The 17,885-nt window shown below is 46.5% G+C and overlaps 1 protein-coding gene across 1 annotated transcript in view; it reads left to right on the forward strand.

The window, feature by feature from the left end:
* Nucleotides 1-17,885, forward strand: part of nfixb (nuclear factor I/Xb) — a 382,198-nt gene that overhangs the window by 271,398 nt on the left and 92,915 nt on the right. The window contains 1 exon segment of the mRNA XM_052042052.1: nucleotides 2,779-2,841. Within this exon segment, the coding sequence (XP_051898012.1) occupies nucleotides 2,779-2,841 (63 nt within the window).

Raw genomic sequence — 17,885 nt, forward strand, 5'->3', positions numbered from 1 at the left:
AGAGGGCTATGGGCCAAACGCAGCAGATGGACTAGCTCGCTGGGCAACACAGTCGGCATGGATGAGTTGGGCCAAAGGGCCTGTTTCTGTGCTGTATGGCTCTATGATTCTGTGACTGGCACATACACCACCTTGTTCATTGTGGCCGGGTCCAGCTCTTGGAACTCCTAACCCAACAGCACCTCCACCACACTGACTGTGCTTGAGACCCTTCCCCCAGTGAGCTGCAGGGGCACCTCAGAGCTGGGAGACATTAGCATACAATCAGTAATTCCTGTATTACATTTCAATTTCCTTCTGCCATTCATAGTCACACAACGATACAGCATGAACACGTTCTGTCAGCCGCTGTCCGCACCGACCATCAAATACCCACTTTTACGGCAATGCAATCCTGACTTGTTTTGTTGTGCTCCACTTTCCCATTAACTCCTGCCCAGGATCCTACCAATCATCTACACACTAGGAGCAATTTAAATGGACAATTACCTACCAATCTGCATGCCTCTGGGATGTGGCAGAACAGGGCATCCAGGGGAAACCCATGTGTCACAGGGGAGAACGTACAAACTCCACACAGACAGCACCGGAGTCCAGATTGAGCCTGGCGTGCTGGATCTGTAAGGCAACAGCACTACTTGCTGCACCTCTGTGCTGTACATTAATCACACCCCCAAATGTAGCTTTCACTAGGATCCGACTGCGCATTGGCTCATCATACCAATGTTAGTCCCTTCCCATGAGCACTTCATCCTTTCTCCTGCTGTCCAATTGCTTTCCTAGCCCAATCAATATCTTATCCTGACCTCAGCATGAGACAATCACTTTTGTTCACTGCTGGCTCATTTCAGAATTCAAGTAACAATGCAAAGTCACTGAAAACTCAGGACCATCACTGGGAGAGAGAAAGGAAGTGGATAATGAGACACATTGTAGTCACTCTTAACATCCAATAAGTCAAACTAACGGATACATTAATCAGTGTCTCATTTGTGTTAACTTCTTAACAATGGAGGAACATCTCTAGAATTTTCCTCGGTGGTCAATTCAAGGAAGACCTTTCTGCTGATGGAACATAATCCCAGCAACAGCTTTAGGGACAGGCAGCACACTTCATATGGGTTCAGCTGCATATTTGAAGCCCTTGCTCCTGACTCTGTGGAAGTAGAGGGAAAGTTCTCTCCCCTGCATGTAGAACCACAAATAAATCATCCCCTGTGGCATTTCTCAAGGGGGGTAGTCCAGACCATGGTTGCTCTTTGACCAAGGTTCCACTGAGTCAGCCTACTCTCCAGCCACTGATTGGGACTGCTAGTGAGAGAGAGCATCATCATGATAGTTGCTTATTGACCCCGAAGGTCAATCAGAGAGTAATTGTAACTGCACTTACTGTAAACTTTGGGTGGTAACAAAGCTTTCTCTTTTCATCTTGATCCATAACAGCCTGACCATCATCCATGACTCAGAGTGGGTCAATTGATTTCTCTATGTGCATAAAACAATTTCAGTACACCTTGCTGTCAGCTGATTGGAGGCATCACTTTGATCTGATATTGGGTTCTTGACTCCAAAACTCATTGCTTCATCATGGAAAAATTCGCTGCCAAAATTCTCCACAACTTATCGCTTTGATACTCAGTCAGATCCAGATCATGTTTCTGACCGAGGCTGATGTTCAGATTCCTGCTTTTCATTGGAGACAATCTGAAGCAGGACCTATAAGGGTGGCATTTTACATTCAGTGGGAAAAGGGAAGTGAATGTATACCAGACTGCACCACAATGTGAAGTGAAGACGGTGGCTTCAGAGGTTCCTGGAGATAAGTTAGATCTTCCTTCCACTGAGGAGAAGGATATGTTTGGCAGATCTCAGACGAGAACCTGGTATTTGGTCCCTGAAAATAACAGCGTGTTATACTGTTCCCTTTTCCAATGTTACATTCTGTTGAAGTCAATAACATTTAGTACCAACAACCATGTTATTTTATTTTAATACATTCAATAGATTAAGGCATCTCTTAATATCTTTCAAAACAAAACAACTTGGGCAATATCTGGCTGTGAGAAAAATATGTGGCTAAACACAGATTCAGATGAGGAACTACTTTACGGACACAATGAAGTTAGGAGTGCCAGCCATGGGATGTGTTTTTTTTCATTTTCCAGGATTGGGGATTGCTGGCAAGGCCAATGTTTACTGCCATCCCTGATTCCCCTTAGATAGTGGTGAAGAGCTGCCTTCTTGACCCTCTGCAGTCTTTCTGGTGAAGGCACTCCCACCATGTTGTTGGGGAGGGAATTCCAGGATTTAGACCCAGTGATGATGAAGGAACAGTGATATGCTTCCAAGACAGGATGGTGTTCAGTTTGGGACTGATTAAATGGCTGAGGTTGTAATGTTCGATAGGTATCTTGGAAATTTCACTCAGTATTCCCTGGAGATCAGAGTTAAAAAAACAACAGATACTTTTCATGGAATTGTTGCTGGAGTAACAGACCTCCCGCGAGAGAGTCTTTGCCTGTCAGAAAGTTGATGGTCCAAATTAACTTTGTTTAGAGGGGACGAATATATTTCGAAAATCAGCAAAGCTTCCCAGGCAACATGGTCCTGACTGAAATTGTGAGATGTTACTGGTGGCCATGGGCTACTGCCTGAGGCTAGAGGTCACCATCCCCTCTGATTAGGCCATGTTGGTGTTGAGTGATGGACGGTGTATGGTTGAACAATAGACAAAGAGAGTCTCCCAGTGCTGATCACACGTCTCTTTTTATCTCACAGAGTCAGGACAATCTGAGAGCTCGAACCAGCAAGGAGACGCAGATGTCAAACCACCACCCAATGGTAAAGATCGCCGATTACATACTGCTCAGGATGAGGCACTAGGAGAGGCACCATAGTCAGGCAGGAAGTCCTGTGTCTGGGTCCCCCAGATACACACCCCAAAGCTCTGTGGAAGGTCACCTATCAGTACACACTTCAGTAGAATCCAGTTGACTCCTTGTAGTACCATCCTGTGGCCAATAGAATTTAAAGTCTAGGGGTTGATTTGACCATGGAACAGAATTGTGCCAATCCTTACAAAGACTGGTGCTTTCCATGATCATTCAGTCATACAGTCATGGAGTATGACATCACAGAAACAGACCCTTCGGCACTGACTGTCGACCACCCACTTACACTAAATCTACATTAATCCCATTTTTTTATTCTCCCCACATTCTCATCAACTGCCCCCCAGACACCAGGGGCAAATAACAGTGGCCAATTAACCCACCAATCAGCACGTCTTTGGGATGTGGGAGAAAACAGGGCCACCCAGGGGGAACCCCTGCAGTTACAGGGAGAATGTGCAAACTCCACAAGGACACAGGAAAATAGGAGCAGGAGTAGGTTAGCAGGCCCTGCTGATCCGTGCTGGCCTCTGCTCCTCTTCTGTGCCACTCCCCCATAGCCCCCAATTCTTTAACACTTTTATCTATCTCCACTTTAAATATATCCAATAATCTGGCCTCCATCAACCTCAGGACAGAGAATTCCAATGATTCACCATCCTCTGAGAGAAGAAATTGCAATACACCTCAGTTTTAAATGACTGGCTCCGTATTTTGTTACAATGTCTTCTTGTTCATGGCTCTTTCACCTGGGAAAACATCTCAACATCTACCCCAACAAACTCCCTTAGGACCTTATATGTTTGTATATGTATATGTTCATTCTTGTAAATTCCAAGGAAAACAGACCCAAACTGTCCAGCCTTTCTTGATAGGACAACCCTGCAGGAATTAACCTGGTGAAACTGGATTGAACCTGGGTCTCTGGTGCTGTGAGGCAGCTGCTTTACCAGTGTACCACTGTGCTGCCCAATTGAGTCCTTGCCTGTAAATGAGGAACAGGAATATACCTTCTAACTGCCCATTACAAATCCCTTCCATACGTACCTTGTCACCTGGGAGAGGCAACAGAACAGTAAACAAAAATCCTCACTCAAAAGGGCAGAAGTATATTTGCGAGATATCTCTCTGACCCTCCAGAGGTCACCTGATCACACAATACACTGACATCCTTCAGGGTAAGGTGATTTCCAGATCAGGTAGAAATGCGTGGCCTCAAATGCAAGTGTCTTCTGTGTGCTCCTGGGGTTTGTTTTTTCCAGGGAGAGAAGTTCTCCAGCCACGTTGGCTTTGGATCAACTCAACACACTACCCTTGGTCCCCCTGAGCCCCTTTAACTGGCACAACAGTGGATTTAATAACAATGCCTTCCCTCCCTTCTTTAAGTGAATCTCAATCTTCAGACCAAAGACTAAGCTGCCTAGAAATTAGTTTGGGGCGAGCATTGCTGAACATTCTAAATACCTGAGACTGTGTTACCCTCTGCTTCTGAAATTTAATTCTGCAAACTTCAATGGAAGCAAGTTTTGGAACCAGAGCAGAACGTTGAGTGACAGTTACACCGGGGAAACGTTTCAGTCCGAGTTGATTACTGAGATGTGTTAAATTGGGGGCTAGTTTACAAATTCTCCTCTGCATCCATTCCAACCCATGCAGTATCTGTGAACCACACTTACGATAGTGTCGAGCTGTTGGAAAGTGTACAGTGGTTGGGAGAAGGTGTGGTTTGGGGTTGGTGGGCTGAGTGGGACGGACTAATAAAGGGCTGTTCATGCATCAAAACCAGTTTCCGGAATGAGGTCTGTGATTTAGTCACTCCAAGATATACGATAAAGGAAAATAATATTGCATTTATATAGCACCTTTTCACAGCTCAGGTCATCTCAATGTATTTTACAGCCAGTGGAGTGTTGTTGCTGTTGTGGGATTGGAAACATAGACTCCAATTGCTCATAGCAAGTTCCCAGCGGGCAGGGAGGTGAGAATGAGCAGGTAACTTCATGTAGGGATGTGGACTGAGGGTCAAGTACCAGCTGCAAACACTGGAGGTATTGACCTGCTCTTTGACAAATTGTATCTCTGTACCAAGTCATCAGTCAGAGCATGGAGTATAGGAGCTGGGACGTTATGTTGCAGTTATATAAGATGTTGGTGAGGCCGTACTTGGGGTATTGTGTACAGTTTTGGTCGCCCTGTTACAGGAAGGATGTTATTAAACTAGAAAGAGTGCAGAAAAGATTTACCAGGATGTTGCCTGGACTTGGGGGCCTGAGTTACAAGGAGAGGTTGCGTAGACTGTGGCTTTATTCCCTGGAACGTAGGAGATTGAGGGGTGACCAGATAGAGGTGTATAAGATCATGAGGGGCATAGACAGGGTGAAAGCACACAGTCCTTTTCCCAGGGAGGGGGAGCTAAAAACAAGAGGGCAGAGGTTCAAGATCAGAGCTGAGACATGTAAAAGGGACATCGGGGACAGCTTCTTCACACAAAGAGTGGTGCGTATTTGGAATGAGCTGCCAGCAATAGTGGTAGAGGCGGGCACATCAGCAACATTTAAAAGCCATCTAGATAAATCCATGGATAGGAGAAGTTTAGAGGAATATGGGCCAAATGCGGGCAGGTGGGACTAGCTCGCTGGACAACACAGTCGGCATGGATGAGTTGGGCTGAAGGGCCTGTTTCCATACTGTATGAGTCTCTGACTCTACTTGCAAGGAAATGGAGGGCATCTCTTTGATGCCTCAGCTTACAGGCGGAACTGCTGACAGTGTAGTGCTCCCTCAGTACTGCGTTGGAGGGCCTGGATAGATTCTTGTACTAAAGAATTGGAAGAGATATCTGATTGGAAGCAAACCCACAGCCAGGTTGCTGAGAACCCGTGAGCAACATGGCAAAGAGGGAGAGAGTAGCTTATTTTCAGTTCTTTTGATCTTTTCAGTCCTGGGCTTCTGCTCTTGTCACATGTACAGTTGGAACGGGAAGGAGCTATCTAACCTATCCAGTATGATCAATCTGGTCTGCTCCAAATGGTGGACCAGAGGAAGACTATAGCTCCAAGAGAGCAATGGGTGCAAACTTGTTCACCATTTTATATTTTGCTGCTGAAGATTTGGATAGAAACATTGTCACCACAAATCCTGCCCTCCCCAACTGCTAAATCCCCTCAAGTTGTCAGGACTAGAGGGCCTGATTATAGGGAGAGGTTGGCCAGGCGAGGTCTTTATTCCTTGGAATGGTAGGAGAACGAGGGTCGACCTTATAGAGGTGTCTAAAATTATGAGAGGCAGAGATAAAGTGGATGGTAACAGTATTTTTCCCCAGGGTAGGGGTAGTCCAAAACTAGGGGGCATAGGTTTACTGTGAGAGGGAAAGATTTAAAAGGGACTTGAGGGGCAACTTTTTCACACAGAGGGTGGTGAGTATGGATCGAGCTGCCAGAGGAAGTGGGTGAGGCTGGTACAATAGTATCATTTAAGAAGCACTTGGATAGGTACATGGAGGGGCGGGGCTTGGAAACGCAGGAAATTGGGACTAGCTGGGTGGGCACCATGTTCGGCATGGACTGGTTGGTCCGAAGGGCCTGTATCCGTGCTGTATTGCTCTGTGACTTTTAAGTGGAGCTTGGGGCTTTGGTTTATACCTTCTCCATCTTCATCCCTTTTTAAGTCTGAGTTCAGTCCCTGATTGCATGGACCTTGAATCCCAAAGGTGCTTCACAAAAGTAAGTTGGGTGTTCTCCCAGATGTCCAGGCAATGTTCCTTCCCAACAACATCCCTCAAATGCAGGGAATGGAGAGATATGGATCATGTGCAGGCCAGAAGAGAATTAGTTTAATTCACATCATGTTCATTGCAGACACTGTGGGCTGAAGGGCCTGTTCCTGTACTGTTCTATGTTCTATGTTCTAAATCAGCAATGACCTGTTAGAAATACGGACAGGTTTGAGGGCGTCCTGTTCTTACATCTGTCGTGGTCAATGGTGTTTATAAAGAGATTTGCTCCAGAGCTCTTGTTATTGAAGCTGAGGGACTCTCAATAATGTGAAGGATGTTGACTATATCCACTGTAGATCGGCCATGGCTGATGGATTGCTTTGGCCCTTTTCTTCCCTCCTCCATAGGTTTAATTTTGGGAAAATCCCTTGCTTCCCAGAGGAAGTCTTGGGTGGGGAACATCTCAGACCAGCTGTTATCAAGTTGGCCATGGCTCATGGACAGCACAGTTGTTAGTTGACCAAAACTCACAGCAACTCTCCCCATGCAGTGTTGTGGGAGTACCGCATTGTCAGAGGTGCCAAATGTCAGACGCAACTTTAAAACTATCGCTCCTTCTCTCCCATCAGGATATAAAGATCTCTTGACCAAAATTACCAAAAGGTAACAGAAACATTGGGACGGTAAATGGGATCTTGCTATGTGCAAAATTTACTACTATGTTTCCCATATTTACAGCAGTGATGACACTTCAAAGGCTGCAAAGCACTTAGGCATGTCCCGCAGTCAAGAATGGCTTAGGGACGAGAACTTTCTTTCCATTTCATCGGTGTGAAGCTCCTTGGATCATCCTGAGGTTGTAGAAGTTCTGTCCTTATATCCCCCTTGGCCCAGCACATCCAAACTCCAAACGGAACAGAATCAACGGAAACAGGCCATTCAGACCCTCGACCATACTCAGCCATTTATTGAGACCACGATGGACCCAGTTTTTCATCCATTCTCCCGCACAATCACCAAATCTCCTGAACCTTTGGGCCCCAAAATCAATTCATTGCAGCCTTGAGTAACTTGCGAACTGAGTATCCACGGTGCTCTGCCATGGATAGTTCTGCACACAGAGCTCTGTGGAAAGAAATCTCTCCCCAACCCAAACTTCAATGGCCAACCTCTCATCCCAGTTCTGGACTCTCTCTGTGAGTGGAAAGTGTCCTGCCATCTCCCCCCAGCTTCCTCTGAAGCCCACGGTCTTATTGTGATCCAGAGCACCAGTTGTTGGTCAGCTTGAATCTTCCCTCACACAACGCTGAGAGATCGAGGGGAGCCTTTCTGACTGAGAGTGAGAGCTCTTTGCATTGTAGTAGCTGCTACCCTGATTGACAGTGGGTGAGCAGACATAGGATGGTCTATTGGGAAAGCAGGGATCGAGGGTGGTATGAGCAGGTCAATTAAATTCCTGAAGGTGCATCTAATGGGGATGTGGAGAAGCCAATTCAGTTAAATCAAGGCAGCAGGGCTAGGATTGGAATTACAAACATAGCAATCACATTCAGTTTGGTGAACATTCATCCCCACAGGCTGACATCAGGACTTTCACTGGAATTAATTGACTTTGTGACCATTAATCCCTCTGGAAACAGGAAGGCGGTCCAGATATCCAGTTCAGGGCAGGTCTGGGTGTTGTCAGATGTGAAGTGCTGCTGAATCAGATACACCACGTACCCCTGTTGGTATGATGGTGTTGTATCGCGGGTGTTTCACCTGTGATACAGCCTCAGGTTTATTGCCTGTGTTAGGTTCCCCGACAGAGGTCACGATGAGTTTACTGTGGGAAAGTTCCAGGTCCCAAGTTATATGGGTTGGGATTGTCCTGGTGGTTGGCAACATTCACCCGCGGCAGATGTCCTGGAACCTTTGGAACGGGGTTGCCCAATTTGGCAGGGCTTCTCTGTGTGATTTCTGAACTGCAGCGCCCTGACACTTCTTCCATCGATCTCTTCACTGCTTGGTGTCTCATCCCAGTCATTGGAAAGGCAAACAGACAATTGTGAAAGTGGGCCAGTGGGGCAAGACCCGGGTCCAAACAGCAACTGAATTACCTACATTTGGGGTGAAAGCTCAAAGTGGAATCTTAGTTCTCAAGGAACCTGGGCTCCAATTAACTGGAATGTTTTCCAAAGACTGGAATCTGTTGGTGACCCACCCCTGATTCTGCCTAATTCTTTGTAACAGTTTCTGCCTTTCATCTACTAATCCTCTTTGTCAGCAGCTTTCCTTGTTTGCAAATCCATTAAATGGAACAAACGATTTTAGCTACCTCTGCACACCCACCAATGAAAGAAAATACTTTTCAGTCAAACTCACTGAGTCTGACACTTTCCATAAGGACTCTTGAGCAACCACTGATCGAGATGTTGCTCTGCAAATCCATGCTAACACTTGTCCTTGTTTGCCCTCTGCTCCCTTCCTTGGCTCCTGTGTGCTGACTCATGATCACAGAAAACTTAAAGCACTGAAGAATGCCCTTTGGCCCATTGTGTCTCTGCTAGTCCACAAAGAGCTGCCAAGCCAAATCTCACCCTCCAGCCCTGGGTCACCACTCTTCAAGTCCACAGCCAAGGTCTGGGACCAACTCTGGATGGGCTTCTCTGAATGACCTTTGAACTCCGCCTATCATTCAAGTGCCCTTGTCCCAAGTTCTTGCCACCCTCTGTGAACTTCTAAACTTCATTCTGTAAAACCAAGCTCTAATATTTCGATTCTGCCCCTTTGCCCTGGTCTATCAGATACCAGTGATAACCTCTCTCTCTCTCTCTCTCGCTTTCTGCATTCTAGCTACGTATGTTGAAGACTTCACACTCTAAGTTCCAGGGACTATGACCCTATGATGAATATTTTTCCTTTATGACCTGCCACGTCTGCATTCCTCTGACTCCTTACAATCCCTTCCATCACTAGACGGTTTCAAACCTCCCACCCATCTAACACTATCCATTGTGAGAATTCCTCTCCCGTCCAGCACGGTGCTAAACTTGAAGCCACCATATTCCTTCTGGCTGGATTCACCAGCCTCATGTAAAGAGCCCTGGGAAGTATGTGGAACATCGAACAGGAACAGGAACAGGCCCTTCAGCCCACAATGTTTGAGCTGACCACGATGCCAGTTTAACCAATCCCATCTACCTGCACGTGGTCTACATCCCTCTACTCCTGCCGTTTCATGTACCTGTCTAAATGCCTCTTAAATGTGCTTAAATCATATCTGCTTCCACCACTTCCCTGGCAGTGCATTCCAAGCACCCACCGCTCTCTGTGTAAAAAACCCGACTCGTTAAATCTCTTCCCCCTCTCACCTTAAAGCTATGTCCTCTAGTATTTGACACTTCCACCCTGGGAAACAGATTCTGACTGTCTACTCTATCTCTGCCTCTCATAATTTTATAAACCTCTATCAGGTCTCCCCTCAGCCTCCGAAGCTCCAGCGAATACAACCCAAATTTATCCAACCTCTCCTTTTAGCTAATTGTTCTCAAATCCAGACAACACCCTGGTGAACCTCTTCTGCACCCTCTCCAAAGCATCCATATCCTTCTTGTAATGGGATGACCAGGACAGCACACAATACTCCAAGCATTGCTGCCGACCAAGGTTTTATACAGCTGCTCATGACTTCCTAACTTTTGTACTCAACATCCCAACCGATGAAGGCAAGCATATTGTGTGCCCTCTGTACCACCCTATCTACCTGTATTGTCTTCTTTCAAGGAGCTATGGACCCCGCCACCCCAAGATCTCTCTGTACATCAATGCTCCTAAGGGTCTTGCCATTTACTGTGAACTTTCCTCTTACATTTAACTTCCCAAAGTGCAACACCTCACACTTGTCCAGATTAAACTCTACCTGACATTTCTCTGCCCACATTTCCAACTGGTTTCTATCCTGCTGAATCCTTGACAACCTTCCTCATTATCCACAGTCTCCATCAGTTTTGTATTGTCTGCGAACTTACTAATCTGCCCACCTACATTTTCGTCCAAACCACTTATATACATCACAAACAACAGAGGTCTCAGCACTGATCCCTGTGGAACACCACTGGTCACAGACATCCAGTCAGGATACCACCCCTCCACCACTACCCTCTGCCTTCTATGGCCAAGCCAATTTTGAATTCAACTCGATCAGGTCTCCATGGATCCACATGCCTTAGTCTTCTGGATCAGTCTACCATGAGGGACCTTGTGGAAAGCTTTACTAAAGTTGATGTGTACAACACCCACTGCCCTCCCCTCATTGATCATCTTCGTCACTTCCTCTAAAAGCTCAACTGAGTTCAGTAAGACATGAACCTCCCCTGCACAAAGCCATGCTGACTGTCCCTAATAAGTCCATGCTTTTCAGGATGTGAGTAGATCTATTCCTAAGAATCTTCTCCAATAATTTCCCTAACACTGATGTAAGGCTCACTGGCCTATAATATCCTGGTTTTGTCACTATTGCCCTTCTTCAACAGAGGAAAAAACATTGGCTGTTCTCCAGTCCTCCGGCACCTTGCCTGTGGCTAAAGAAGATACAAAGATCTCTGTCAAGGCCCCCTGGGGACTTATCCACCTTCAGGAGCCCCAACACCTCCTCCTTTTTGATATCAACATGCTCTGGAATATCAGCATACCTCCTCTGATCTCGCAATCCTCCATATTCTTCTCCCTGGTGACAAACCATGTGAAATACTCATTTAGTACCTTGGCCATTTCCTCTAGCTCCAGCATAAATGCTGCCGCATGATCCTTGAGTGGTTCTATTCTTTCTCTAGTTACACTTTTTTTAACGTATGTATAAATTGCCTTGGGATTCTCTGAAATCCTCCTCGTCAAGGACGTTTCATGGCCCCCTTCTGTTCCCTGTTTAAGTCATCTCCTGCTTTCCTTTGTATTCCTCAAAGATCCTGTCCAATTTCAGCTTCCTGAACATTCCTTATGCTTCATATCTCTTTTGACTAAATTGAAATGTCTCTCATCATCCAAGGTTTATGAACCTTGCCGTCCTTGTCTCTCTTCCTCACAGGAGCACATGGTCCTGGACTCTGATCAGCTGGCCTTTGAAAAACCACTTGTCAGATGTGGACCTTCCCAACAACAGCTGCCTCCCAGTCTACTCTCCCCAGCTCCTGCCTAACACTGTTGTAATTAACATTTCCTCAGTTTAGCTCTTTCCCCCGAGGTCAGTCTTGTCCTTATCCAATAACTACCTGAAAACTTACTGAGTTATGATCGCTGTTCCCAACATACTCTCCCATTGAAACTCCGATCACCTGGCCAGGCTCATTTCCCAATACAAGGTCTCATACGGTCCCTTCCCAGTTGGATTATCCACATGTTGTGCCAGGAAACCCTCCTGGACACACCCAACAAATTCTGTCCCATTAAAGCCTCTGGCACAAAGGGAGTAGATGAGGAACAGAAAAGTGGGTTTGAGGACAGAGGGCTAAGCAAGACTGATGGTGATGCCTTCTTAGTTATGATTTACTTTTCTGAGGGTTTGTGGCCTGGCTTTTGTCCTAGTGAAATGAGTCAACATCTTTGGGGAGTAACTCAAACCCACACATTGCCAACGAGCTCACATGATTTATCTAAATGAGCTTTTCAATGAAGGTTAAGCAAATCACCAGCCAAGTACTTGAGGACAATGCGCAAATAATAAGCATCTGATGACCACTTTGTCTGTTTGGTGCTTTGATGTGCAGACCAGGTGAAATCACAGGCCTATACACAACACCAGCGAGTAGTGGTATGTGTATTGTGATACAGGAGAGTGGAGGTGTGTATGGTGACATCAGAGAGAGCATGTGTGTCGTAAGACTGGTGAGTTGGGAAGTATGTTGTAACACCGGTGAGTTAGGGTGTGCATTGTAACACAGGAGACTGGAGGTGCGCGTACTGTAACACCAGATGATGGGAGAGTGTGGATGGTGACACCAGAGAGTGACCAGAGGCACTCTACAACCAGACTGGGAATGCTTTTGAAAAGTGGAACCTTTATAGCAGGAAGGAGAGCATTGGATGACAACTACCCCCCCTCGTGGTACTCTCTGATGAGGTGACCTCTGCTTTCTTTGGGACCTAGACACCATTTCCATGGCAGGAATATTTTCTCCACTGTCCTAAGTTTTCCCAAGTTCTCGTTGTCAGCGCAGTAAGTGACATGTAAAAGATAAACCTGTGAAAGTAGCTCGAACAGCCAGATACTGGCCTAAAGTATTCTCAAGGCTGATGCTGGGATGTCTATCTTCGCATGGGCTGAGTTAATTGCTACCTTCGACGAGGCAGCGGGAGCAAAGCAGCGTGTGAAACTCCCTCTGAGGCACCTGTTGGGTAGTGACCGTGCATCTGGTTGTAGCTCTGTAGCGGGTGTGGATCTTTACACAGCGCAACTAAATTAAAATTGTTAATGCCAATTACAGATTAGCTGAGACTTTCCTGTAATTATTTCTTGCTAAAATCTTCACTTTCCTCCCACCTTTTGTTGTATCCCAACCCTGCTGGGCTTCTGTCATTTCCCACCCTTCTCACACCACTGGCCACTGGGAATGGTCAGTGATTTCAGCACTGGTTAGAAGTGAGTGTGTGAAATCCATATGTGCCACTCATAAAGGCAAATCAATGAAAGGTCAGATTCTGACTGTCTACCCTATTTATGCCTCTCATAGTCTACCTTCTATCAGGTCTCCCCTCAGCCTCTGATGCTCCAGGGGAAAACAACCCATTTTTGTCTAACCTCACCTTATAGCTCATGCCTTCTCATCCAGGCAGCATCCTGGTGAACCTCTCTGCACCTTTTCCAAAGCTTCCACATCCTTCCTGTAATGGGGCGACCAGAACGGCACACAATTCCCAAGTGTGACCTGACTCAAGTTTTATACAGCTGCAAAGTGATTTGCCGACTCTTATACTCAATGCCCCGACCAATGAAGGCAAGCATGGCATACTTGCATGGCCATTTCAGGGAGCTGTGGACTTGGACCTCAAGATCCCTCTGTACGTCAGTGCTGTTAAGGATCCTGCCATTAACTGTGTACTTTCCCCTTATATTTGACCTCCCAAAGAGCAACACCTCATCACGGAGACACCAGAGACACTTCCATGTGAATAAGGAAGACCCTCCTCAGATGTGGCCATGAACTATCACCCTTTTAGCTGGTGGCCTCTGTTTCTCTTTGCTGAGTCTGGTACAGTGCAGACTTAATGCTTCCATTATCGCATCCATCGGCCACACTGACCCGAAACAATGTAGAACAAACAGGGGCCAGGGTCAAGGGCACTGTGCCCTACAAACTTAAAATAAAATGCAATCAATGAGAAGATTTTTCTCATATAAAAGAATGAATGTACAGGGGGTGAAAACAAGTAATTATTTATGTTGTGTTCAATGGTTCTTTTTAAAAATGCACCACTTTCTAACTGAATTGAAATGAGAATAATAGTGTACAGTTCAGTGTTCATGGTGTGTGTCCACCCTTGGGTAGATTAATCTGTTCATTGTTTATTTATCTGATAACGTCTGGCCTGTGTAAACCTAATGCCACTGTAGGTTTTATGCTGCTCAGCTCCATCCTATTGTACAGTTTTAATGGCGCCATAAGGAAAAACAATTGCTTCTTGTACAATGGCTCTCCCCTCACAGCCACCGAATCCCCCACCATTTCCCTCCTGGCCATCACTGTTGGCCAACAACTCAACTGGAGCATTGTGTCCAATATGGGTCACCACCCTTTCAGAAGAACACCCAAGGTCCTGGAGAGGGTGCAGAGGAGACTTACTGGAGCCCTTCCAGGGATGGGGGATTTCAGTTCCAGGGTCAGAGCGGAGAAGCTGTGGCTGTTCTCCTTGGAGCAGAGAAGGTAGAGAGGAGGTTGACAAGATCATGATGGGTTTTAGAGAAAGGGAATAGAACACAGAACAGTACAGCACAGGAACAGGCCCTTCGGCCCACAATGTCCTGCACCAAAAACAAGATGCTGAATTATGCTAAGTCTCTTCTGCCTGCACATGATCCACATCCCTCCATTTCCCCGCGTGTTCATGTGCCCCACCTAACAGCCTCTTAAACACCACGATTGATTCCTGCCCCCACCACCCCTGGCAGCCCGTACCAGGCACCCACCACTTTTTGTTTTTAAAAACCTGCCCCATACATCTCCGTTGAACTTTCCCCCTCTCATCTTAAATGCATGTCCTCTAGTATTAGACATTTCTACCCTGGGAATGAGACTCTGACTATCTACCCTGTCTACGCCTCTCATAATCTTATAAACATCTATCAGGTCTCCCTTCAGCTTCCAACCCTCCAGAGAAAACAACCCAATTTTGTCCAACCTCTTCTTATAGCTCAGGCCCTCTAATAATCCAGGCAGCATCCTGGTGAACCTCTCCTGCACCCTCTCCAAAGCCTCCACATCCTTCCTGTAATGATGTTGCCATTAGATGGTTGAAGATCCAGGGGACTCAGGTGGTGAATCTGTGGAATTCGTTGCCACAGAGGGCTGCGGAGGCCATATCATTGGGTATGGTTAAGGCAGAGATTGACAGGTTCTTGATTGGAAGGGGGGTTAAGGGTTACTGGGAGAAGGCAGGAGAATGGGGTTGAGAAAAAAAATCAGCTCTGATTGAATGGCGGAGCAGATTTGATGGGCCGAATGGTCTTATGGTCTCATGGACCAGTCACATAAATTTTGTTGCTATGAGAACAGATCCAGAGGCTGGGTACCTGCAAGATGTAATTCACTTCTGGTACCCCAAAGCCTTTCCATCATCTACAAGGCACCAGTCAGTTGTGTAATGAATAACAAAAAACGTTTCTATGCACATTACCAAGGATGTAAAGCCTGAACTGTGTCTGTAATTGGTTAGGCCGCAGAGTGGGGGTATTCACAAAAGGGACATCATTTTTTCCCACCTCTGATTTAACTTGGGAAGTGGTTGTGAGCTGTCTTCATGTAATCCTTCTTGTCAGCTGCTCCCACAATGCTGTTGGAGAGGCAGTTCCAGACTTAGACCTGGTAAGGGTGAAGGAATAATGTAATACCAGATGTCAGGGGTGCATGTGACTGAAGGGGAACTTGTATTCCCAAGTCTTTGGATATGGGAGGAAACTGGAGCCCTGGGAGAAGCCCCATGTGGGTCAAGGAGAATGTGCAAACTCCGCACCAGACAGCACCCGAGGTCAGGATTGAACTTTGATCACTGGAGCTGTGAGGCAGCGGCACTACCTGCTGCACCACCGTGTCGCCCTGTGTCTTTGGAGCTCTCATCCACAAAGTGCAGTACAAACAAGGTATTTGACTACTTTTAGGCAAAGATACACGGAAGTGGGTGAAAGGTGACCGGGAAGGGTAGGAATATGGAGATGAAATCAGCCATAATCTTATCAAATGTGGAGCAGGCTCGAGGGACTGTGGCCTTCCCTACTCTTGATCCATGTGTCTGCACATTGATAGCACCATGTCTTAGGGTTGCACTGGCTGTGATACCAAGTTGCAGTGGAAAGGATCCAGCTTTGACCTCAGCCACTTCCTTCTGATGCCAAGGATTCAAGTCAGAGTAGGGATTCCTGGTCCTGGACTGTCGACTTCAGGTGGAGTCCATACGTGGGTGAAGCCCATGGCACTCAGCTCATCTTGTCCACGCTACCACATTGCTGGAGAAATGTGAATAGGATCCCATTAGCTTGTTCGTTGGTTTAAAGTTACAATGAAAGAACCACAACAATCTGCTGAAGGAAATCAGCGGTCGAGCAGGCGTCTGGGGGGGGAGGAAGAAAACTTCGACGTTTCGAGTCGACGGTTCCTTTCCTCACTGCAGGGTTTCAACCTGAAACGTTGCCAATTCCTTTCCCCCCACAGATGCTGCTCGACCCGCTGAGATCCTCCAGCAGCTTGTGTGTTGCTCCAGATTCCAGCATCCCAAGCCTCTGGTATCTCACAATGAAAAGACCCCACCCTTATGACTGACCACCTGCTGCCCTTCCCATTCCCAATGTTAATACTTTCCCTGACCAGAAGTTGAAACTTTTACCGCCTCTATTAATATTTTCAAATAATTTTCTTTCTCGAATCAACCTCACCCCCCCAAGGGCCTTCCTTGTATTTTCCAGGGCTCCAGACCATCAGATACAACAGTTAAACATCCCACAGTTGGTAGCCAGGGTTACAGATTGACCTAGAAATGAAGGGCTGCAAACCCCTTTAAGTCATTAGCTCTGACAAGATAGATAATCTATCGCTATTGGGCGATGGATTCCGTGCTCCCCCAGTAGTGCCATCTGGTTCATCCCTTCACTCTGTGAAAGCTATGGGGATCCACAGGGAAGTATCAGTGAGCGTATAATCTTGTTGGGTTTGTTCTGTGAAATAACCCATGGAGTTGTATCACTCTCTTTCAACAGACAGTAGGTTATGGACACAGTGAGATCAACAGGACCAGGGTGTGTTCAGGATGATGTTGAACCCATGGTTGGTGTTGGGTTCCTGTGGAGCCACCAACCGCCTGGTTGGCATTAAGTGATCTGAAAGGACCTCACTCCTCAGGTTTTAGAACAGAAGGCACACTGTACAACAGGCACAGTCACTGTTGATGCCTTCTGCTGACAATATCTTAGCAGGGATAGAATGAATCACACCTGCAGAACCACTCTTACAGCACCTGCTGACAAAAACCTGAGAATTCATCCCTGACCAATGGTACAAAGTATTGTGACAGGGCAGCTTCAGTGTGTAGGAGCCTGACTCTGAAGTTCATTCCACTGAAGTCAACTGACATTTAGAGGCTTGAAATGACTGTAACAGGAGTTTAACACTGCTGGCCAGAGATGTTCCTTTGTGTGTGTAATCACACGTGTCTACACACACACACACACACACACACACACACACACACACACACACACACACACACACACACACAGAGCACATAGATGCGCATATGCATACACTTATAGTCACACAGTCAGCTACTAACACACACTAACATACACAGGCACTGTGAGCACTGTGTGCAGCCAGGAATGTGAGCAGGTGTGCCCAGAGAGAAAGGGTGTGCAAGGTCTGGAGGGAGGGGATTCTGTGGGAGAGTGGGAGCAGGTTAGAGAGCAGGGGAGTGAGTGGGGAGGTAACTCTGAGTGAAGGAGTTCAAGGATAGCTGTGTATGTTTGTGGATGTGTGTGTGTGTGTGTGTGTGTGTGCATGGACAGGTGTGTATGTGTGTGTCTGTGTGTACACGTGTGT

This window comes from Pristis pectinata, chromosome 31, assembly GCF_009764475.1.
Source record: "Pristis pectinata isolate sPriPec2 chromosome 31, sPriPec2.1.pri, whole genome shotgun sequence".
Classification (NCBI taxonomy): Eukaryota; Metazoa; Chordata; class Chondrichthyes; order Rhinopristiformes; family Pristidae; genus Pristis; species Pristis pectinata.